The sequence below is a fragment of the Mustela putorius genome, unplaced genomic scaffold, assembly GCF_011764305.1.
Source record: "Mustela putorius furo isolate JIRA1106 unplaced genomic scaffold, ASM1176430v1.1 tig00003834_pilon_pilon_pilon, whole genome shotgun sequence".
Taxonomy (NCBI): Eukaryota; Metazoa; Chordata; class Mammalia; order Carnivora; family Mustelidae; genus Mustela; species Mustela putorius.
Genome location: NW_025421987.1, coordinates 46,784,300 through 46,809,698, shown reverse-complemented (window position 1 = coordinate 46,809,698; position 25,399 = coordinate 46,784,300). Strand labels below are relative to the sequence as shown.

At 37.6% G+C, this 25,399-nt stretch overlaps 1 protein-coding gene across 6 annotated transcripts in view; it reads right to left on the bottom strand.

Moving 5' to 3' along the window:
* RASA2 (RAS p21 protein activator 2) overlaps window positions 1–25,399 on the bottom strand; it is a 142,182-nt gene that overhangs the window by 3,990 nt on the left and 112,793 nt on the right. For 2 of the 6 annotated variants that reach the window (XM_045088454.1, XM_045088451.1), the window contains 7 exons: window positions 24,576–24,649; window positions 23,936–24,045; window positions 13,284–13,366; window positions 12,193–12,401; window positions 11,180–11,283; window positions 10,673–10,862; window positions 4,426–7,455 (listed from right to left, as the gene is read on the bottom strand). In XM_045088454.1, the coding sequence (XP_044944389.1) occupies window positions 7,425–7,455; window positions 10,673–10,862; window positions 11,180–11,283; window positions 12,193–12,401; window positions 13,284–13,366; window positions 23,936–24,045; window positions 24,576–24,649 (801 nt within the window). In that variant the 3' untranslated portion in view covers window positions 4,426–7,424. Of the gene's footprint in view, window positions 1–4,132; window positions 4,226–4,425; window positions 7,456–10,672; window positions 10,863–11,179; window positions 11,284–12,192; window positions 12,402–13,283; window positions 13,367–21,587; window positions 21,600–23,935; window positions 24,046–24,575; window positions 24,650–25,399 lie in introns of those variants that run through there. The other 4 variants (XM_045088455.1, XM_045088452.1, XM_045088450.1 and 1 more) reach the window with 3 other exon arrangements.

Genomic DNA, 25,399 nt, shown 5'->3' with positions numbered 1-25,399 from the left:
AGCATGGAGCCCAATGTGGAATTTGGACTCACAACCCTGAGATCAGGGCCTGAGCTGAGATTGAGAGTCCAAGGCTCAACCAACCGAGCCACCCAGGTGCTCCCAGCTATTTTCTTTTATACCACCACCAAAAAGTGCCAGCTGAATTTCAAAAATGATCATAACATTACTAAGGGCTACAGGTTTTAACTTCCTCCTCCTTCCTAATAAATAATGGGTGGGCCAGGGGGAGGGCTTGCTGTAAGACATAAAGCCAGCCAGAGGGAAAAGGCCTGGATCTGTGCCTCATCTTTTTTGGTAACTGGAAGGGCTGATGATCAGCCAAAATGCTACCCTCTGTGATGTTAAAATGCAACTGTCAGTCCCTTTGGCTCATTTGAATCCGAATAAAAATTACTGTCACAAGTCAGTACAGCTTTGCTCTTTGAAGGCGGCCTTTTGTCTAAAAATTGCTAAAAGATAAACTGCAGCATATGAAAAATGTTAAGAGTTTATCGGAGCAAAAATCAGTTCCAATTAGAAACGCCAGGCTGGAAGTGGCTAGGAGCTCTCTGCACCAGGAGTCTGGGGATAGATAGGGGAAGACGCGGAAGTGAAGAAGGGACATTATTGACTGGTTTATGGCTTAAAGCCTTCTGGCTGTCATTGCTGTCCTTAGGGTTTGCTTTTGTAACCTTGAGGCATTTATAGGCTTAGATTTTGGTTTGCTTATATAGGCCGCCATGATATAGAGCCACCTCAGTCTAATGGTCTCTTTAATTAATTCAACGCTTAAGCAGAATTGGCTACTGGGCTCTTTTCCTACACCAGGATGTTTCATTTGTAAATCAGTGATTTGATTAATGACCCACTCTATTAATTCCTCCAAGGATGACAGGAAGAGGATTATAATAGTCTATAGGGTCTGTCAATGCTGCTCAATTGGTCCATAGTCCTGGAACCCTGGGGGAAAGCAAGGCACATTCTGTCAGGAAAGATCCACTGAAGGAATTAAATTATCTACACAAACTGTTGGGGAGGGGTGAGTGGGAGGGACCCTGGGGGTTGTCTGCATATGGAACTTATAGAAGGATCCTCAGGTCACTCTGGTCCAGTCTCTAGCTTGACCACAACCTAAAGGCTTCATCTTAGGGCTCCCTTGTTTAGCAGAGTGCTTAGTGCATACCAAGGGCCTAACACCTTGTTCTTGAAGACAAAAACTTAAACATTTTACATGTATAGGGGAACCAAACCTAAAGATGTTAGCCGACCAAGATCATAAAGGTAGTTTCTAGCTGAGTCGTGACTTCCAATCAGTGTCACTGCTCCTCCATCATTAGCCACTGTCATTCATTCATTCATGGAATGTGCATTAAGTCTCCTCATCTAAGAGCGAGGGGCTGTGGGGCACAATAAGCCCCTCTTCACTCTCAGGAAGAATCATTTACAATCTACTGAGGAAGATATGATAACTGTACAAAACTAGATACAATACATGCATGTACAAAGTAATTTAAATGAATCTTTTCTAGGAGTCATTGCCATGCACACAGATAAAGCACAAACCAACCGCTTCTTACAGTTTTTCGCTTCTCAGTAACCAGTTGCTTAGGCTACTAGATCTTTCTAGACTCCTTTCTCCTACGTTCCTGTGTCAACAAATCTTATTGATACCTTCAGTTCTATCCAGAATCTAATCACTCCTTAGATGCTCTGTGCTATCACCCTGGGGCCCAGGCGCTGCCATCCCTCACAGGATTAGGATATTAGTTGACTGGCTTTCCCACTTCTTCCTAGACCTCCCTTGAGACCTCTCTCAACTCGGCAGTCACAACAACCCACAGAAGGTCAGTTGGTCATGTCATTTCACTGTGCAATACCCTCTACCACCCGGCTCCTACCATTCCCCTCACACATTTTGCTGTGGCCACACTAAGGTCCTTGCTGCCTCTGAGCACACCCTACATTTTATTTCTTCTGTGAGGATCTTTCTCCACACATCCATTGAACTCCTTTCCTCACCTCCTCGTTCAAATCTCTCCTTCCAAGTGCACCACATCTTTGGGCCCCATGCGTGGCACTCCCTGACTCCTGTCCTTGTTGTGCCCCATCATACTAACTACCATCTGACAGCTTACACATATTCAGGCCTCCTTCTCCCTGTGGGTTGTAAGCTCCAGCAAAGCAGTGATTTTGGCAGTATCCTCACTCCTGACACATATTTCGATGGAGAATTTAGGACTGAGATTCGGGCTCAGGATTTAGGATTTAATACATCAGCCCTCATTCCAGTGTTTCTCAAACTTTAAAAACGTGATCTGGGGCACCTGGGTGGCTCAGTGGGTTAAAGCCTCAGGTCATGATCCCAGGGTCCTGGGATGGTGCCCCGTATTGGGCTCTCTGCTTGGCAGGGAGCCTGCCTCCTCCTCTCTCTCTCCCTACTTGTGATCTCTGTCAAATAAATAAACAAAATCTTAAAAAAAAAAAAAAAGTGATCCTCATTAACACAAGTATCTCAGGCTCCATTTTGAAAAGGGCCTCCGGGTGAGAATCAGTCTCCTATGCATTTGTATCAGTAAGATTTTGTTGAGCTTTTTCAGTAGTTTGAATAATGAAAAGAGGTGTGTGTATTTTCAAGTGTAAAATTTATAACATTGACTATGCCTTTTCAAATTATATACCTTGCCTCCCCTGAGCTCTTTGTCTCCTTTGGGAGATTCTGATAGGCCTCTTTGCCTATCAGAGGAGTCATTGCCATGCACACAGATAAAGCACTCCATCCTGCACTGAGAATCCATCTAAAACGATGGGTGGTTCTTGAATGGGCAGTGTGGCTTTCTCAGTTCTCAGCTGAGAAATATGCTAAATTTGGAAAACGATGTTGTTCACTATAGGCAACAGAATTCTTCCTTGATGACCAAAAACTTTATGTATTTGAGGACTAAACTCCATGTCAAAAAGCAGACTGACACAAGGAAAACACAAAGCTTCTGACAGTATGAAACAAAGAGAACTTGAAATACAAGGCAAAAAACAAACAAATCTTCAAAGGACTGTCAACAGGTTACACTACCTCTGGGCTAACATAAAATATAGGCATAAGCTTAAAATACGGTGCAAATGGTATCACAAAGCTAAGAAGTCAAATGGATGAAGAATGAAACTTTTGGCCACAGAAGTGGCCAAATCTCAGGTAAGTATGCCTAAGAGGAAACAAGGCCAAAGTCTCTGAACATCAGTGATTGAAGTTGAAGCATGTCATGTCTGTCTAAGAAAGGTTATTCTCTGAAGGCCACTGACTTGGGAGTAGCAGTGTCAGCAATCAGAATCCAGCAGTGGTAGCTATGCCTTCTTACTTTAGTGTACACAAAAAGGGACTTTATTTGGCCTCAGGGGTCTCCTCTTTTGGAATCATGCAATTTGGAAGGGCGAAGTATGGCACCCTCTCTCATTAAAGAACTAGCTTGTTTACATTATAGAATATACCGTGAAGTCTTTGAAGTTTCTGACAAGTTTTCTTTTTTTAAAGATTTTATTTATTTATTTAACACAGAGAGAGGTCATCACAAGTAGGCAGAGAGGCAGGCAGAGAGAGAGGTGGAAGCAGGCTCCCCGCTGAGCAGAAAGTCCGATGCAGGGCTCAATCTCAGGATCCTGAAACCATGACCCACTGAGGCTTAACCCACTGAGCCACCCTGGTGCCCCTGACCAGTTTTCTTCTAATACATGAGCTAGTCTGAGTGGGATTCTTTTATTTCGATAAAAGCAGGATCCGGATTCCTTCCTCTTTATTAACCTTAAACTCTTCTGGAGTTACAAGGGCTAAGTTTTATGGGGGTTTATTTAGAAATGCTAAGAGGGCTGCTGTGGCACTAACAGGGAAGTATTCTGGCTTCTCTCCTTGGGGGCACAAGTTACCCACTAAACTGGTCTTTGGTGCTGTTACTTTATCTTCTCTAGACAATTCAGCAAAATGGCACAACATGATCAAATTCTAACACCCAGAAGGACTGCACTGATGGTCAAGCTACCGGGCAGGGTAATGTACAGGAGTCAATACAGGACCTGATGTCAACTGCTTTTGAGAAAAGTAGAAATGGGGTTTTTCAAAAAGTCTAACACAGGCTGAAAAAGTCAGCTCTGAACTACTTACCCAGAGAGGGGTGGAATACATTCCCACACAATGGCTGTTGGGAATGAAGGGATCCCACACAGTCCCTCCGTACTGTAGGTCCTCAAAACAAGTCTGTTGAATGAATAAGGACCACAGTCCATCAAAAATCAGCCAAGTTAAGTGCAAGAAAAGAATCCTGAGCCCTTTTAAAACAGATGACTTTGTTCTTCTTTGTTACTGAGGACTTCTTGTTTGCTATTCCCTTCCTAGCAGGCAAGGTACAATAATTTTAAGAATTCCTAAATCAGTAAGAAAGTAAGGTCTCACAGAGAATAGACAGGCTTCTTGTAATTTATTTGAGTTATTTCCAAGCGACAGTTACAAAAGTTTTAAATTTTTATAATACTCTTGATAAGAAAATAAAATTTAAATAAAAATACATTCTCAACAATACAACATGGTTATACAAATTCACTACATTAAGTTTTGATAACTTACATATTCAAACTGGACACTGTAAAAATCAATATTTACTAGCAACATATTAATTTCTAAGTTAATAAAAATGGAAGCAGATAATATCGGTCAAGACAGGTAATTTAACTCTAGAATGAGCCTGTATTTTTAGCATACTGTAAGGACACCAAAAAGGCTTTTTGTAGCATTGTCATTACAGGATGTACCATTTAGAGCAAATTAAAGGTGCTTTTACTTTAAAAAAAAAAAGGGGGGAGGGAACCTGTTTTCTAAAACCTGGCATGAAAGAGCCTTTCTGATAAATGAATGAAATTAGGTTTCAGAAACAAACAAAAGCCATATCATTCATCATTTTTTTTAATAATAAGGAAAATTTAGTCCTGACATTTAACCATTACCCATGACATTATAAACATATTTCTTTGGCAAACAAAATCATTCAATTTGATAAATTATATTCCTGGGGGTAAAAAAACTTTGCTATTGCCATCATTTTATTAAATGAATATTAAAAAACCAAACTTAAAAAATCCACAACAAACAGGAACAGATCACAACTGCAACGGATGGAAATGGCTAAACTAAGAACCAGAAGTGGCAGTGACGGAAAGAGTTTCTCCAAATCATCTTTTCTCTCCTTCTAAGCGTTTTCAGGTTTTTAGGGTGAAGTGAGCTGTCATGTATTTTCTTCAAGTGTGGAAAAGGCAGAGAAAGCAGATCTGGTAGCAAAGATCAAGTACTCATAGTAACAGCAGAGGAATGACAGCCTTGGAAGCAAGTACCTAGGTTATCTTAGGGTCCTACTGACACGGTCTCTTATTTCAGTAGACTTTCAAAAAAAATTAATTTCACATTACCTCTTTTAAGTTGATTAATTCCAGTCAAACAGGCTGTTTAAAAGTGTCATGTGAATTCAAATTCAGAGTTATGTGTTCACATAGCCTTGGTCCCTTTGACAATGCCATGATCTTTAAAAGCAATCATGACTGGGGATTTGGTATTAGAAATACTTAAAAAATATTTATTTTGCCTTGAAAAAGAGCAGAGGACTAAAACAGCCACTAAAGAATAACAAGCGGTATTTGGCAATGCTCACATGTCCTTTTCAGGTAGGCATCTCAGATTCTTAAAAAAAACTTTCAATCTGAATGAAATTCAGCAATGAGAAATTTATTAAATTGTTAAATTCTTTCACATTTATAAATCAGTGTAATTTATGGAACACACAAGTTCATAATTTTATTTGTTCATAATTTTATTTGTCTTTAAGGTGGGCTAGGAATGAACCTACCATAATGGAGACTAGGACCAATTCTTAAATAAAACAGAATGATCTTCACAAGTCATTTAGAGAAATACATTGCTCAGTTATAATCACTTACGAACTTTGATTGTGTGTCAATGGTCTTTAAAAAAATTCCCTAGTAACAATATAATTTAAAAACAATTACCAATAACATAATTGGCAAAGTGTATCCTGATATATAGCTTATGCTCAGGAAAACAAAAAAAAAGCACTACTAGCTAGACTTACATTAATAAGTCACAGTTTTAAACAGAAATATGTAAATACTCCAGGATTCAAAGTACCACATTTAGAAAATATTTTAAATTTTAAAAGACAAAATAAGAGTACCATGTTTTTTAATACTGATGAAGCAACGTGTATCCCTCTTAACTTCAAGGAGGCAACTTGCTTCGACTGCTTATTTACAATTACGTTTTTTAGGATAAAAGTAAATTATTAGGGGAAAAGAGGATTCAAACGTTGCTTGCCCAAACTCCATTTGGCTAGCAGGCAATAAGAAAACAGCAATGAAATATAAACATTTTCAAGAAAGCACTATTTCTAGACTTAAACACTGATCATTCAACTGATCATAAAGATTAGATACCACAGAGTATCTAAAGTATAATCTGGGGCAGCCCAGATTATTAAAGTGCGCCTAGTGACTGTTCTTGAGTTAGCTCTCACCCTCACACTAGGAGAAGGGTGTCCTTATGGTGACCCTTATAATAACATGGAGTAACAGGTGAAGTCAAGTGATTTTCCCACCACCTTTTTTCACTGACTACTGTGTCTTCTTTTTCAGAAGAGATGTCCTTACAAGTCATGTTAATTCAAACTTTCAAATCAAGAAAACGAGTACCTGATATTTAAAACAATGAAAAAAAAATTAGTGGTCTCACTGTATTTTATCTGCCATCACTCATCCCAAATGTAAACAAGATGCACACAACAGTACATGTTCCCTGATTCCTCCTGAGTTCTGTTTACATCTTTAAATAGGCAAAAGGATCTACCAACCTTCAAGGATGCTCTGGCAGTTTTCAAAAGTCCCTACTATAATCTGTCATGACTAACAGATGGAAGGAAAAATCTTTTTTTCCTTTTTGAAGAGGGAGGGTCTAGATGAACTAAATGGAAAGCTGTGAATTGTCATGGATTGGATTATGTAAAACATAACATTGGCAGTATAGAACAGGCACTAATGGTAGTGAAAAGTCCACAGAACATGGAGTGTTACAAGAAGAGATGGTTTCTTGCTATGGAGGAGTTCTCCTTTTGTTACAAAGCTTCTTTAGGAAGATTCTTTCTATTAAAAAGAAGCTGCAGATACATGGCTTTTGACATAAGATATGAAGGAATCTTGAGTTTCAAATTCTCTAGTAATGCATCAAAGCAGGATTCCCAAACAGTTACTTTCAATTATTAAATATTAAATACAATGTGAATATAGGTGACACTGAAGCCAATGTTCATTCTTAAATACCAGGAACAAAATAAACGATGAACTGACAAACTCCAACAAAAACAGTATTTTCCAGTTCCTCTAAACCAGTTGGTCACACTCTAAGATGTTTTTCCTACAATTGGATTTTCCCTAGAAAATAAAACAATTTTTCAAAAGTCAGAATATGTAACATTTAAAGATTTTATTTATTTGATAGAGAAAGAAACAGTGAGAGAGGGAATACAGGCAGGGGGAGTGGGAGAGGGAGAAGCAGGCTTCCTGCTGAGCAGGGAGCCTGATGCAGGGCTTGATCCCAGGACCCTGGGATCACGACCTGAGCCGAAGGCAGACGCCCAACAACTGAGCCACCCAGGCGCCCCAATATATAGCATTTTAAAAAGTGACAAATTATTTTACAGTATCCATTAAGTATTTGTAATTTTCCCTCGATAATCTCTCGTCATGTCTTTTCTTTTCTTTTCTTTTTTTTTTTTTTAAAGATTTTATTTATTTATTTGTCAGAGAGAGAGAATACGTGCACACAAGCCGGGGGAGCGGCAGGCAAAGGCAGAGGGAGCACTAGTCTCTCTGATGAGCAAGGAGCCTGATGTGGGACTCAATCCCAGGAACCTAAGATCATGACCTGAGCTGAAGGCAGATGCTTAACTGACTGAACCACCCAGGCATCTCTCTCAAAGTCTTATTTCATTAATTCAACAAGTATTTATAGATCACCTATTAAATGCTGGGCACTATTTTAGGAGCTGTGGATATAGCAGTAAACAAAATAGATAAAACCTTTCTCTCATGGAGCTTACTTTCTGCTATAGGGAAAGTAAAACGAACAAGGAAACTACTTTGCACAAGAGACTGATTTAAAAAAAAATATATATATATTTATTTATTTACTTACTTCTGGTTGGGGAGAGAGAGGGAGAGGGAACAAGAGCACCTATGTTTGCAGGGGGAGGGGCAAGAGAAGCAGACTCTGACTGAGTGGGGAGATGGAGGTGGGGGTCGATGCCACAACCCTGAGATCTCAATTCAAGTGGAAATCAAGAGCTGGACACTCAACCTACTGAGCCACCTTGGCACCCTGAGAGACTGATATGCATATTTGTGTGTGTGTATGTGTATATATATATATATATATATATATATTTTAAAGATTTCATTTATTTGAGAGAGAGAGCAAGAGAGAAAGTACTAGTAGGGTGAAGGGCAGAGGGAGAAGCAGACTTCCCAGTGAGCAGGGAGCCCAAGGCAGGGCGGATCCCAGGGACTCTGGCACCATGACCTGAGCGGAAGGCAGATGCCCAATCGACTGAGGTGCCCCAAGACTGATACTTTTTAATAGAGAAAAATAAAGGTGGGAAAAGGTAGGGTGTGTGTGTCTGTCAGGGGCAAGGGACAGGTACTATCTAAGAAGAGTGGTCAAGCAGGGGCGCCTGGGTGGCTCAGTGGGTTAAGCTGCTGCCTTCGGCTCAGGTCATGATCTCAGGGTCCTGGGATCGAGTCCCACGTCGGGCTCTCTGCTCAGAAGGGAGCCTGCTTCCCTCTCTCTCTCTCTCTCTCTCTCTGCCTGCCTCTCCATCTACTTGTGATTTCTCTCTGTCAAATAAATGAATAAAATCTTTAAAAAAAAAAAAAAAGAAGAGTGGTCAAGCACTGGCTAGGACTTCAAATGGAAATTTCTGGGGACTTCAAGAAAACTGTATTAGCACTGTGGGAAGAGAACCAATTATACTACTATAGAGAAGATGGGATTCGGATGGTTACAATAAACTTTTTAATGTACTGAACCTTCTATCTAGGGAGCACTTGTATCTGTCAAACTGATTTTTATTGTTCATAAATCACAAATATAATTAATAATCACATTTTTAAAAGAGAGCGAACAGGCGAGGGGGGAGAGAATCCCGAGCAGGTTCCTCACCCAGAGCAGAGCCTGGGTGGGTGGGTGGGTGGGGTTCAATCTCATGACCCTGAGATCATGACCTGAGCTGAAACTAAGAGTCAGATGCTCAAATGACTGAGCGACCTAAGTGCCCCAATGATCACATTATTTTAAGAACACTTAAAACAGTGGGGCCAGGATTCAAAGCCCCCTCACTAATTAGCGGTAAAACCTTGGGCAAAGTACTTAACATCTCCAAGCCTCAGTTTCTCCAGCTGTAAAGTGGGAATATAACCACGTGGGGCTGATGTGAGGATGAATGAGACAGTGTATATTGTGGTCTAAGAACTATCTCCTCCCTATTGACCTCGTGCAAACGGAACTCTGATCCTAGTGTTGATACTGTGCAGCCCTATGTTCCAGGGAAAGCTAGAGGTACTTTAGATAAGGTTCTTTTCTCTTAGAAGGAAATAACATCTTTCTGCCTCTGGATACTACTACACAAAAAATCATGAACTGTTTCAGCTCATCCATGACCATGAAGGGACAAAGCTGAGGATGACAGAAATCACCTTTTGAGGACAGGTAAGTGTCTAGATGGTCCATGATAACAATACTGAGTTGCTGGTCTAACCGGCTAGAGAAGTTAGGACTTAATCTGTGATATTAAGAAATGTCCTCCTCTCTTGTAGGATGCCTTAGTGGCTCAGTTGGTTAAGGGTCTGCCTTTGGCTTGGGTCATGATCTCAGGGTCTTGGGATTGAGCCCTGCTTCATGCTCTGTGCTTAATGAGGAGTCTGCTTCTCCCTCTCCCTCTGCCTTTCCCCCCAGCTCATGCTCTTTCTCTTTCTCAAATAATAAATAAAATCTTAAAAAAAATTAAAATAAAAATTTTCCTATTGGTTAAGCCACCTCAGTGGAGATTCTAAATACACTCTACAGAATATGATGTAAAATAGGTACAGTGCCTGGTGGTGGACTAAGCTCCTGATGAAGTGTTAGATGCTCCTGCTGTCATCCGCTGTAACAGTCACCTACATCTGAGATGGACTCAAAGAACCAATTAGAATGTGACTTGTATAATCGACTAGCACTTCTGGCATTTTCATGGCTAATTCTTTTTCAGTCTTAGTATATATAAGACAGTGTGGAAGATATTAAGTTGGAAGAGTAAGGGTAAAAACAAAACAAAAACAAAAGCTACTATGTATTTAATGAAATAATTAATTTTAACCTTAAAAGTGGTGATGAAGTACAGCACCAACATAATGAAACAACAGCAGAACTGTAAAAACAAAGATCACTGGGTGAGTGGCCAGGGGAGCTTCTGCACAAGAGAGGTTTTGAGCAGGGTCTTGAAAGACGAAGGTAAACCTGAAGGAACCTGCCTGTCAGGTTTGAGTAAAGAGTAGTAGCTGGAATCTCAAACAATGTTTAAAAACATGTTTAAAGTATCTTAAAAATACTTACTTGCTCCCATATTTTGCACTACTTGATCTTTTCTTCCTATACTTTTCATGAGGTTCATCTAGCTTCTCTATGATGCTTTTTATTTGCTGAATTGTCTTGAAGGTTGTTACAGAATCCTCGATTACAAAGTTAGAATAATCATCAGGCTCTTTCTGTGGTCCTTGGTAGACTGCTATAGTTCCACAAGCCTCTAAAAGGAGCAGTACAATATTTGATCAGAAATCTAAATTCCATAAATGTAACTTTCAGTATAATAAGAACTATTTGAGTGTCTCAAGCTAGGAAGACTTCCCCCTGGTAATGCACACATAACCCACATACTTTCATTTCATTAATTATGAACACATTTATGCAAAAACAGTATCTTCGTGAGTATCTATGAAAAACACCCCTTTGGGAGTTTATCAATGTCCACATAAGTAACATTTTGGTAAAACTATGCAATTACTTCAGGAATTGGTAATGAAGGATCATGGCTATATAAAAATATTCTAATAGTATATTTACCTTCCATTTTCTGCAGCTTAAGTAAACTGAGGGTAAAAAGGGAATAAATTCTTTCTGTTTCTCTGTCTTCATCAATATCTATTTGGATGTCTGCAGGGACCCCTCTATGGTAAAAATGAAATTAAAGACATTGAAACATTTCATTTTGTTAACATGCCAAAAACTTTTGATGACTTGAGATTAAAAAACAAAACCTCAGAACTTTGCAGAAGGAAATTCAGATATCTAGTCTCATTTGTCAATTTAATAAAATGGGGCCAAGAGAGGTCATTAGTGGAAATCTAATCCAAAATCCAATCTAAGAGAAATCATTTTTGTAACACCTATGCTTCATCACAAAAGCAATACATTTCTTCTTAAGTGCATAAGGGTACAATGGCTTTTCCATACAATTAGTAAGAGAATGTGAAGTCTTTCCTTGCTCAGGCTTGTGCCTCTACTTCGATGGTGCTCCCCACCAACCCCACTATTTTTTAAAAAATTTTTATTAACATATAATGTATTACTAGCTCCAAGGGTACAAGTCTGTGAATCACCAGATTTACACACTTCACAGCACTCACCATAGCACATACCCTCCCCAATGTCCATCACCCAACCACCCTCTCCCATCCCCCTACCCCAGCAACCCTCAGTTCGTTTTGTGAGATTAAGAGTCTTTTTATGCCAACCGCACTTTTTTTGACTTGTGTCACCACTACTTATTTGAAAACAATTTCATCACTCCAAGAAGAAACCCAGTATCCTTTAGCACTCCCCAAACCACCCTCCCTCCAGGCCATCACAATCACTAATCTACTGTCTATAAATTTACCTATTCTGAATACTTTATATCAAAGTCATCATATAGAGTATGGCCTCTGTTTCTGACTTCTTTCACTTAGTATGTTTTCAAGGTCCATCCATGTTGCAGCATGTATCAATACTTTATTCCATTTTATGGCTGATAATATTCCATTCTATTGATACACCACACTTAAAACACTGCTTTTTTTAATCAGAAAGAAACTTACGCAGTACATGGCTTGCAGCCAAGAGCGTTTTCACTAGTCTCCAGACAGCAGAGCCAGTTTCCGTTGAGATACGCAGAGGGATGATAAAAGCTGAGCCTGTTCTGATTGCATCGGCTCACCCTGCAGAGTACGTCTATCCATTCATTAGCTTCTACACAATTATTTGCCTGGACATAGAGTGGTTTCTCCATATGTATTACTTGGAACATCTTCATATGCAATTAAGATAAAAAGTTAGAAACAGAGTCTAAAAAACCAACACAGTACAAACAGAAAAAGGTATATAAGAGAAATACAGTTTGCTTGGCTAGGTAACTGCAGCTCTGATATCTTACAAATAGTTACTTTTCAAGTAAATTAGTTCCAAGGACAATCTGAGTCACATGGTACTAAGCAGTACAACAGAATGTAATTTTTAGAAGTCAAACATGTCCAAAGAATGGACTATCATATAAATAGGAATAAAGGAAGGGAACTGTGGATGGAGGAAAAAGTATGAGTAAGGACAAAGCAGTGGGAGAATACAGAGAAATGGGAAATCACCCCGATTGGTTTGAGTATACAGTATATAAGATTGCACAGATTGGCTAGGACTATAATATTATTAAAGATTTGAAAGGTCAGATTAGAGAAGTACTGAGAAAAGTACCTTTAACTTAATAGGCTAGGCAGACTATATAAAGCAACAACAACAATGTACTTTGTTACTTATATAAAAAAAAATTATTTTTTAAAGATTTTATTTATTTATTTGACAGAGATCACAAGTAGGCAGAGAAGCAGGCAGAGAGAGAGAGCCCGATGTGGGGCTTGATCCCAGTACCCTGGGATCACCCAAGCCGAAGGCAGAGGCTTTAACCCACTGAGCTGCCCAGGCACCCCTAAAACATTTTCTTTAAAAAATTTTTTAATTGAGTATAGTGGACACACAATGTTACATTAGTTTCAGGAAAAATAATGGACAATTTTAAGAAAATTCTAGTCAAAGACGAAAATATTAATGATTAATGGCAAATACAAAACCTTGAACATTTTCAATCAAGGAATATGTGTAATTTAAAAAGCTTTAAGTGATTATTCATGTAACTTACATTTTTCTTATTGAAAGAGCTCTCTTCCAGTTTTTCTACAGCAAGAATGTTTTTCACTGGAATTGTGTAAATTGCATCTTTGCCTAAATAATAAAAGAAGTAGAACAAAATTAAAATGATTTCCATAAGAATTATAAGTAAGAGATTAATTCTGTAAGGTTTAAGCCATCCTCTTCACAGCAAGAATATAAGTAACCTAAAGATTTCCAAATGATATACATGAAAGTATTCTTTGTTTTAAGGAACTGATGAATTTTGCTTGTTTTTTATAAGTTACTTTCTCTTCACCTTTTTCAATATAAAATTTAAAACATTTTTAAGGAAAAAAAAACATTTTTAAGGAAAAATGTGAGAATAAATTTGATCCTGATGTAGAAAATTAAAATGCTGTATTTTGTAACAATTATATGGGAACTATAAAAATACCATACTTAGTAGTAGAGGCCTGGTCAATTACGTATCTTGCCCAGATACGTAATTTTCTTTGAGGGAGTTCTCTCACATTAATGGGTGAATCAGACTGCTAAGCAGATTTTTCTGTTTTAACAGTCTAATACTTAAAGGACTAACCCTGAAAACAATGATTCTAAATTGAAAAACTGTTTAGTACTATCATATACTAGGTGGTCAGATGACTAGAACTACCAAATTTACTCTTAAGAAATATAGGGAACAAGAGTAAAAACTTTATTTGGTAAAGTGAATCCTTTACACCTAATTTAGAAATTTGAGTTTGCCTTTTAAAGGAGCTCCATTATAATATGGCATGACGATATGATGCATTTCGATTTACAATTTACCTGAGAATATACTGTATCTCATATAGTCATAGAAACTAAAAGCAAATATAATTATGGCTTTTCCTTGTCATTTGTAATGTTCTTAGAAAAACTGAAGCTTTGCTTTAATTCTCCCACTGTTTAATGACCTGTATACTGAAGTGCTGCAAATTAAGAATTTTACATTCATACCGGTCCATGGGTTCATATACAGCTTTCTGGTCAAGGAAAATTACTTGGTTAAGAAATGTTTTGGGTCTTGAACAGATAGGTTAACCTAAAATAGCTATTAAGTCCAGCTGCTGGTATAAAATCTAAAATTTGTGTAATTCAAGCAGATGTGATGTATAATTTTTTAGAAAAAATAAATTGACTTAATTCAACTATCATACATTTAATGTCTAGTATATACCAGAGAGTCTTCTAACCACCTGAGATACAGCAGTAAACAGAAAATATAAGGCCCCTAATGAAGTCTGCATTTAGGTCTGGAAAGACTTACAAAAGACAAGTATTAGGTAGAGATAAATGCTATAATGAAAATAACCTAAGGTGATAGAAAGTAGCTGGGAAGTTACTTTAAACTGGATGGTTAGGGAAAACTTTTCTCAGGAAACAACATTTAAATCTACAAATACAAATCCTAAGTGAATGAGAAAATAAGAAAAGACTATCAGCAGTCTCCTGGAGGCAGACAAGATCAAATTTATGGCATTGGTGGGGGGGTGGGGGAGGAGAGTAAACTGAAGGAAGCCACAGCCCAAATTACATGTAGGAAAAGACATCTGCAGAAGTGGGAGTAGTCAGAAGAGAGCGTCAAGCCAGAATCACTGGACACAGAAAGCTGGGTATTGGGGACACAAGGACACACACACTCAGACATACATCAGGATGATTAACAGGTAAGCTGCATCTGGAAGAGCTCCCCCTCCCTTAGCTTGTACTAAGCAGCAGTCAACAGAGGTTTATATCCCAGGCTAAGCAGTAATGTTCCTACTGCGGTTGCAGAGCAGTGCCATGTCACAGGTATTTGCTAACCCTCGGGAGGGAAGGAAAACAGCCACACCAGAAGACAAGAAGCAGCCTTGCCCCTCAGCAGTTTGTCCTGTACCTCCCTCACTCACAATCACTGGCGGTGAGCTACTGAACACTCAAGCAGGTGAACAGAATGTAAAAACACAAAGATGAACAAATCACCAAAAAGATCACCAAATGATGAGAGAAACCAGCACCCTGAAAGAGGGACAAGATAAAACAAAGAGAATAACATCTGAGGAAATGAGGGATACAATAAAGTACCTCTGGGTACTGATCTACATGGAGTAGCACCACAGAGATTCCAGAGAATTTAGTAGTTTTGCAGGAATTTCTATCTTTAGATTTGTTTAATACACAATCACATACCCTATAACTGCTTTATTTGTTCATTCTGGGCAAGTTATAACATAACATATGTAGAGAAAGTATATTGCTCCCAGGCATATGTCAATAGAGTTAACTTCACAGTTACTAGTGTTAACTGAAACGAATTACAAGGTGATTACTAAAATAGAAGACTTTACTGATGACTCTACAAAAATACTGTAAAAAAGGAGAAAGAAACAAAAGGACAAAGAAACAAAGTTTAAAAAGTTAAGAGCCATGATGGACGGATGTATCAGTTTCAATACCTAATAAGAATTCCAGAAACAGAACAGGGTGTTCAGGAGAAAATTACCCATGAAAATGTCCCAGAGATTAAAAACAAACAAACAAAAACAACAACAACAAAAAACCCTCCAGCCTGAAAGAATCCAACAAGTGCTGAGCAGCATGGAAGGAAAAAGTCCGTAATCTCACACTGGGCAGTAAAATATTAGAACATGAAGGCTAAAGAAATTCTTAGAGTTACTAGGGAGAAGAATCAAGACACAATCAGCCTGACATCAAAATTTTCACCAGCAACAATGGGAACTAGCAAACCATGGAGCAGTATCTTCAAAGTTCTCAGGGAAAGTGATTTTAAATCTAGCCTATCATTCAAGAATAAGGGTAAAATAGACTTTTAAAAAATTATGCATGGACTCAAAATTTATCAGCCATAAGCCTACTGAAATAATTCCTTGAGGAAGCACTCTTGCAAAATAAATAATAAATGCAGGAAAAGGCAAATATGTAAGAAATAGCGCTGGGCAAAAAATCAGCAAAACTGACAAAATGGATAGAAAATTATGAAAGTATAATGTAAAAAAGGCAAAAGAAAAAGAGAAAATAGTCTTACAGAGCCACATGACTTCATTAGGGAGATGCCTGGGAAAATAACAAATTGAAAGCATCCTATTATTCTTTTCCTAATTGAATGGAGACTTTGATTAACTGCAGACATTAAGATAAACATACAACAAATGTATTGTTGTTCTCCTGTATGCAATTTGTCCTCTGTTCTTCTGCTTTTGAGATTTTTTGTATTTCTCTGGTTTAATTACTGTATGTCTAAGTGTGATTTTCATTGTATTTATCACACTTGGAGTTCACTGACCTTCTTAGATCTGTAAAATAATGCTTTTCACCACATTTGAGGCCATTATTTAAGTATTTTTTCTGCTTTCTCTACTCTCCTTCTGACACCAACCATGTTAGACTGTCTGATATTGTTCCAAAAGCCACTGAGGTTCTATTGCTTTTTCCTTTTTCTTTTTTCTCTCCATCTTTTTCCTCCGTGTTTCCAGACTGGATAATTTCTACTAATCTACATTCAAGTTCCCTGAACTTCTCTTTACTATTTCAACTGAAATACTACACTTCTAGATTTCCATTTGATTCCTTTTAGTAGGTTTTTTTTTTTTTTCAGCATAACAGTATTCCTTGTTTTTGCACCACACCCAGTGCTCCATGCAATCTGTGCCCTAATACCCACCACCTGGTTCCCCCAACCTCCTACCCCTGCCACTTCAAACCCCTCAGATTGTTTTTCAGAGTCTACAGTCTCTCATGGTTCACCTCCCCTTCCAATTTCCCCCAACTCCCTTCTCCTCTCTAACTCCCCTTGTCCTCTATGTTATTTGTTATGCTCCACAAATAAGTGAAACCATATGATAATTGACTCTCTCTGCTTGACTTATTTCACTCAGCATAATCTCTTCCAGTCCCATCCATGTTGCTACAAAAGTTGGGTATTCATCCTTTCTGATAGTTTCTAATGTTTCTTTTACTGAAATCCTTCTTTACTCAGGACTGTTTGTAACATTAAGTGCCTGAAGTACTTGTAATATCTTTAAAATTCATGTCTGCAATTCCAACATGAAAATTACATAGGGGTCTACTTCTACTGACTACTTTTTCTCTTGACTATGTGTCTTGTTTTATTGTTTCTGCTCAAACTTGTTAATGTTTCACTGTTTACTGGACATAATAAATGACATTATGTAGAGCCTGGATTCAGTTACCTTACCTTAAACAGTTATATTAATTGGTCACTCTGAGACCTGGCTTTATACTTTATTCTTAATCTTAGAACAGCCTTTACTGCTGAGCCACTGCCTTTTTGCTATTTCAATGAAAACCCCAGCGTGTTCATTAAGCCCTTCTAAAATTCCAAAATGTTTCTTCTGGGTAGAAAAGAAACTGAATTTCTGTTCACCATTTTAAATCCTTCCTGTTACTGCTTTTCAGCAGCTTCTTTGAAATTCCCTTGCGTAAACAGTTGAAGAAGTCAGCCAAGGATTTCTGGGGAGTTCATATACAGATTGGAAGGCTCATCCTCTTTTTCCTCAATTTCCACCTCCTCTGGCAGCCTTGAACTATATCTTCTAACACCTCAAGCCAGTAAAACTGTGGCTTCCTCCTTAAATTTCAGCCATCTCACACTGTACAGGCTAGGAGTGCTTCAGAGAGAGAAAAGGTATATAGTAATATATTCCAACATGTTTCCCATTTTTGAGGGTCAAATCCTTCAGAGTTGTCTTTTATATTCTTCCAAGTTAACTGTTTTCTATGAAAGAATTAGTTTAATACCAACATACTTCATTTTATTGTGTTGCTTTATTGCACTTCACAGATACTGTGGTTTTTATAAATTGAAGGTCTGTGGCAATCCTGCATCAAGCAAGTCTACTGGTACCATTTTTTCCAGCAGCATTTGCTCTTTTCGTGTCTGCGTCACATTTTGGTAATTCTCCTAGTATTTCAAACTTTCCCGTTATTATTATATTTGTTATGGTAATCAGTGATCTTTTATATTACTATTGTAATTCTTCTAGGGTGCCATGGACTATGCCCATATAAGACAGCAAACCCAAGTGATAAATGTTATGCGTGTTCTGAATGTTACACCAACCAGCCATTCTCCCATGTGTCTCCCTACTCTTTGGTCCTCCCCTGTTCTCTGAGACACAATACTGTAATCAGGCTAATTAATAACCCTACAATGGAATCTATTCTTGTGAAGACTGGTGAAATGATAAGCAAAGACTTAGAATATTATCTAAACTTAATTGATAAAGCAATGCCCCTTGGAACAATTTGTTACTTAAACTATAACCCCTGGAGGATTTTACTAGTTGCCAAGCACATTTAGATATGGCCTTAAGAAAAACATATACTGGCAACAGGTCTTGGGAGAAGGACAATACACGACAGTAAAGCTGGGCAGCTGGGGATGCCTGGCTCGCTCAGAGCGGAACTCTGCCTCTTCACAGAAGCCAGGCAGCATGGAATGCCCGGCCAGCCCAGGGCGAAATGCCACCCGCTTCAGGGAAGCCTGAAGCCGAGCACCCGGGAACACTGGGTCAGCTCAAGGCGGAACGAAATACAGCCTGCTTCCCTTTTCCGTTATCGCTCCTTTCTCTTCCCAGAAGCGCCCATCGATTTTTAGATGAGTCCTTTGAATGTGCTTGGTTAACTATAAACTTTATCCTCCTTACTTGTCCTCAAGATGTGTGACTAACGTTTGACCTTCATCGGTCCTTCTGTTGGCTATTGTTTCTATCCAATAAAAGTGAGACTGGAGTTGCTTGTGGTAGCAGTCTTTTTGACTGTTGTCCCCTGCTCCCAGTCTCTTGCAGCTGGCTTGTTTGTGCCAATTCTTCTCCCATTGCCGACTGGAAGTGGCAAAGTGTTCAAGTCAAAGGGAGAGTTGTACATCTCACTTTAAATCAAAAGCTAGAAATTACTAAGCTTAGTGAGGAAGGAATGCTGAAAGCCAAGATACACCGAAAGCTAGGCTGCATGAGAAAAGTTTGAAGCTAGCAGAAAAAGAAGGAAAGAAGCTGTCTCCATAACACAAAAGTACAAAGTAAAGCAGCAAGTGCTGATGTAGAAGCTGCAGCAAGTTATTCAGAAGATCTAGCTAAGATAACTGATAAAGGTAGCAAGACTAAACAACAGATATTCCATGTACATTGCAAGAAGATGTCATCTAGGACTTTCACAGCTAGAAAGAAGTCAATACCTGGCTTCAAGGCTTCAAAGTCTCAAAGGACAGGCTCTCTTGTTACGAACAAATTAAGCTGACTTTAAATTGAAGCCAATGCTTATTTACCATTCTAAAAATCTTAGGGCCCTTAAAAATTATGCTGAATCTACTCTGCCTTGCTAACTAGAACAAAGCCTGGCTGATAGCACATCTGTTTACAACATAGTATAGCATATATTTCAGACTTACTGCTCAGGAAAAGACATTCCTTTCAAAATATTAAGGCTCCTAACAATGCACCTGGTCACCCAAGTGCTCTGCTGAGGATATACAATGAGATTAATTTCATGCCTGCTAATACAACTCCATTCTGTAGCCCATGGATCAAGGAGGAATTCTGACTTTTAAGTTTTAATACTTAACATTTCTTAAGGCTATGGCTGCCACAGATGGTGGTTCCTCTGATGGATCTGAGCAACATAAATTGTAACCTTCTGGAAAGGATTTACCATTCTAGATGCCTTAAGAACATTTGTGATTTGTAAGAAGAGGTCAAAATACCAACATTAACAGGAGTTTGGAAGAAAGGTGATTCCAGCCCTCACTGAAAACTTTGAAAGGTTTAAGACCTCAATGCAGGAAGTAACTACAGATGTGCTGGAAGGAATATGAGAACTAGAGTTAGAAGTGGAGCCTGAAGATGTGATTGACCATTGAACTTCAATGGATGAGGAGTCTTATTACGGATGAGCAAAGAGAGTAGCTTCTTGAAATGGAATCTATTCTTGTGAAGACGCTGTGAAGACTGGTGAAATGATAAACCAAGACTTAGAATATTACCTAAACTTAATTGATAAAGCAATGGAAGAGTTTGAGAGGAATGACTCCAATTTTGAAAGAAGTTCTACTGACTGTAAAATGCTATCAAAGAGCATCACATACTCTTGAAAAATCATTCATGAAAGAAGAGTCATTGATGTGGCAAATTTCACAGTTGTCTTATTTTATGAAATTGCCACAGCTACCCAACCTTCAGCAATCACCACCCTGAGTAGCCAGCAGCCAAATAACAAGTCAAGACCCTTCATCAGCAAAAAGATTACAACTTGCTGATAACTCAGAAGATTGTTCACATTTTTTTTTTTAGCAATAAAGTATTTTAAATTAAGGTATGTACATTGTCTTTTTTAGACATAATGCTATTACACACTTAATAGATAGCAGTAGAGCATAAAAAGAATTTTTATACATACCGGGAAGCCAAAAAATTCATTTGATTCACCTTACTGTTAATTACCTTTACTGCTATGGTCTGGAACCAAACCCACCAAATCTCTGGGTTATGGCTAAACAAGCTCCTTCACTATAGAGAACGCATGGGTCTGTTTTCAAAAAGGCAACTTCAACACTGTAGTTGTGTAAGCTCAAATCCTTGGAGTTACCCTTGCCTTTCTCTCACTCTTGGTATCTGATCCTTTAGCAAAACACCTGAGTACTATCTTTAAAAAAGATCCAGAACATGAAGGGTGCCTCTTGATTCAGAATACTAGCGTCCAGTAAGAGGCAGAGCAAAAGACCTAATGGTTTAGAGCCATTTATAGAAAATCTGGGAGACATGCTTTCAGACACCAAAGTCACACAGCAAATGTAGCAAGAGATTTAACTAGGAATCTTGGCTATCCAGGAACAGCAAGGAAACAGGAAGTAAGTAAAACATCTGCTTAAACAGAGAATCCAAAGCCCATGCATTTCCTCCATAGAGGAAAGTCCTTAAGTCTTACATAAGAGCATCTTAATGTACAATTTTAACACACACAATACCTGTATCCTCATTCACAGTATATTTTAGTAAAAAATTGAGCTGGGTGATGAAGGTGGGTGTGAGATGTTACATTATGGTTTGCTGACAGCACAAGAAATTTAATGTAACAGCCTGCATATAAAGGGGATAGAGAAAAACTGTATAAAGCAAACACAGGAACATAAAAGCACAGCAGTCCAAGGCATTTAGCTGGGGAGTAAACAGCTGCACATACCCATAAGCAGCTCTGAAAACACCACTAAACCAAAGCACTACATAATAAGTAATATTATCAATGACAACCCCAAGTCATCTAGAAAATGGTAACTTACGTTCAATGAATTCTTTTTTAGAAGGCAGGGAAGCATGTAATACATTTTGGAAAAATCCATCAAAATAGTTAAAACAAAAACCATGGATGCTTAAAACTGTAGGCTTTGATAAGTAATCCTGAAACTTCATATAATAGAGCTTATTCCTCCAAAGTCATTCCAGTAGGTTAAATTCCTTAAGGCCTGAAAACAATGTAATTTCTAATGTGCCTTTTTTATACTTAATCACTCTATAGAATTTTATCCTCATAAGATCACTAGCTAAAACAGAGGTTCTTAAAAACCACTGAAGAACTTTGGATCTACAAACTCACTGAAATTATATGCAAAATTTTGTGTCTAGTTTGTATGTACACTTTTCTGGAGGAAAAAGGCCTGAGCTATTACCTGATTCTTGATTCTGATTCTAAAGCCAAAAAAGACTTTAGAATACTAGTTTGGATTAGAAAATACTTTAAATGAGGAAAAACCAGCTAATTTATTCATGGAGAATGACTAACTTATATTTTATTTCAAGGTACTATGAATGTAAATATAATTAGTATATTATGACAGCTACTTTTTTTAAAGCTGCTATATATGTGAAAGCATTTATATAGTGTTCAATATAAGTTATGACTTCTAAAATACTCAAAATATATTTAGCTTAAAAAATGCTTGCCTGGAAGGTGAAGTATGTAGCTTATGTTCTTTTGTCATCTGACTACATAACAAATTATCTGGATGCCTAAAAATAAAATGACTTTGATTTCTTATATCTTACTAATACCCTTGGCTATATGCAGTCATTTTGGTAGAGCCATAATAAAGAATTATGAAACAATTTTTCTTCTCACTCTACTCTTCAAAAATGTCCACTGAAACATTCTACTTAGTTGAATCTACATTCTCTTGAAAGCACCCAATGACTGGTGTTTGCTCTCATTTCAGAATTTACAGCAGAAGCTCTCTTTAGCAGATCTTTACCTACAGAGCTAATGGATTAACTGAGGCTCTCCATGTACACTGTAAAACATAACAAATGATGCTCATGGGATGCAGAATGCTTGTGGTTACTAGGCTTCTATCTGTTAAGCCTGCCTCCTTCTGTTTCCGTTGGCTAGGCTTGTTTTGTTTACCAACTCCACTGGGTTTGTTCCCAAACCTATTTATGCAATTTTTCCATGTTATAATAACTTATTTAAATATATGTAAAGTGACAAAATAAATGCCCCCCATTAAGAGGTTTACTATTTATCTGAAAATCAGGTGAGTGTTTTGAGAAGCTTCAAAAGAGGAGATCCATACCCATATAAATAAAGTTGATTTATATGGGCGTGAGACATCTATAAAAGTTTAGGGGTGACTACCATGAAATCTAGGTGGATTCTGTATTGGAATTGCTTTTCAAGTATTTAAGTTCTAGATTCACTTTGGAGAAATCAACCAGAAAATTGATGCTTTATCGGTATATTTGCACAAGAAAGACAAAGGGTAATAAATCCAATTGATAGATCCATATTCAAAGAAAAGATCTTGATTATCAAAAGATTAGTAAATAAATATATAAATATTTAAGATACATATGTACCTTTTTGTCTGTTTTTAAATGATTTTTGCTTTAAGGGAACATCCTTGTGTCCTGATCATTGTGAATGTAAGGGATTCTACTAAATGTGATTCATGATGTAGTTATTATATTCTTGTTAAGATACCAGAAGGAGCTAATGGCCTTCTGTGGATCATGCTTTACCCTAAAGGAATAAACTTAAAATATGGGCATTTTAAGCAGCGTATCAGTCCACTGAGGGACAAAATGTGCCTTTCTAAATCCCTCAAATCACACTGTAGGAAGATGGCTTTCTTCATCCGAACAACCCCCTGTGCTTTCTCAGGAGGCAAATCATTAAAATTTCCATCTTGAAGACAGCTTGGCCAAAAGTCTAGAACGAATCTGATAACTATATAGGAATCAAAATCTATGGTATAACTATGGGAATTTTTAGCTGATGCTATCCAGCAAATCACTGAAATACTCTAATTTATTAGATACGGATTCTTACCAATTTGGCTCTGAGAATTAAAAGAAACTCCCAAGTTCTAGGTAACTGGAATTTACCAAGGATTTTTTAGAAAACAGAGCATGTGTGAGGGGAAAAAAATGGAATTTACATGGTGTCGCCTGCCAGGTATTTACTGTATCCTTAATGTGTGTGCATCACTGTGAGAAACTATACACTGCAGTAATTATTGGTGAAAAGCTTGGCCAGAGTTATACTAAGCAGCAAAAAAAAAAAAAAAAAAAAAAAAAAAAAGGCCATCTTCACTGAAAACAAGGAAAAAGCCCCAAAATAAAGCATAAACACAACTACCTGGCTGTTTGTGGTAGGTAAGCTCTCTGCTTGTTAAGCAGAACCACCGTTTCTTGAAATTCTTTTTCCCAATCCGAGTTCTTCCCTGAGCTCTTTTATACATCTCACTGCCAAAACAACAGATAGGAAAGTTTAGTTACAAATATTAAAATAGTTCATCCACAACAAAAACTGTTCTTTGACATGAAAGGCCATGTAAGATCATATTAAGTATATGAAAATGTCTTTGTTATCTATAACTTCTGTATTTATTTTGGTCATGCTAAGGGAATAAAGTCTTAATTTAATACTTATAATTGTGCTATTCAGAACTGAAAGGACCAAACTTTAACTAAAGTTCCCCTTTAACTTCCAATGATAACACTGCTTCAAGACTGAAGAGTGCTGTTACTTTTTCAAAGTATTCTAATATCCATAACCTCATTACAGTTACAAAACTACTCCAGGACCACATGAACAAGGAATCATTCCCATGTGGCATAAAGTTCATACGACAGTGTGACCTACCTAATGGATGTTACTTAAGCAGTTCTAATACAGAACAAACCTCAGATTTCCTCACTTCCAGACCCATGCTTTTTCTACTCACATCACATCTATACTGACATGACTTTAATCTCTAAATTCATTAAATTACCCTTCTTTCAGGTGCACAGGCTCACTCGTACCACTGGATTCTTTAGTTTCAGTAGATGAAATTTCATCCAAGAACTAAATAGAGAAATGGGCAAAAATTACATTTTGTGATAACATACATCAAAAATTCAGTTTATCTTCAATATATAAAGTTCTTTAAAGAATACATGTAATTATAACTTATAAAGCAAAACACATATTTAATTGTAGAGGAAGTCTAAATTACACACTGGATAGGTGTTCTAAAGAGTTTATTCTCAAGTCACTTAAAACCCAGAATATGTTTCCCTAAAAAAATAGCTCAATCTACAGTCCTTAAACTACCATTCTGAAATCTATAAAGTTCTGAATAAAAAGAGTTGTTTTACTTTTTGATTGACAGTAAACTCATCTGGGGGCACAACTTAATTTGAACTATCAAAGGCTATCTATAGTCTGTATTTATCTTACTTAGTGTGAATATTTATACATTGTACTCTCTGTGTTTGATTATGGTGTGTTACCTTGGGCCCCATGGGGGTGTAATAGGTATAATAGCACAGACCTATTATCTTTTAAAACTGAAAAACTGAATTCTGAAATATTTCTGGTCCCAAAGATTTTAGATAAAGGACTGTGAACCTATATTATATGTCAGAATCACCAAATTATGGCTTAGTGGCCAAATTCAACCTGCAGCCTGCTTTTTTTGCAAGGCCTGTGAGTTAAGAACAGTTTTTCTATTTTTAAAGGGCTGCAAGAACAAAAAGAAGAATATGGGAAAGACCCTATGTGGCCAGAAAAGCCTAAAATATTTATTCACTGGCCTTTCACAGAAAAGATTTT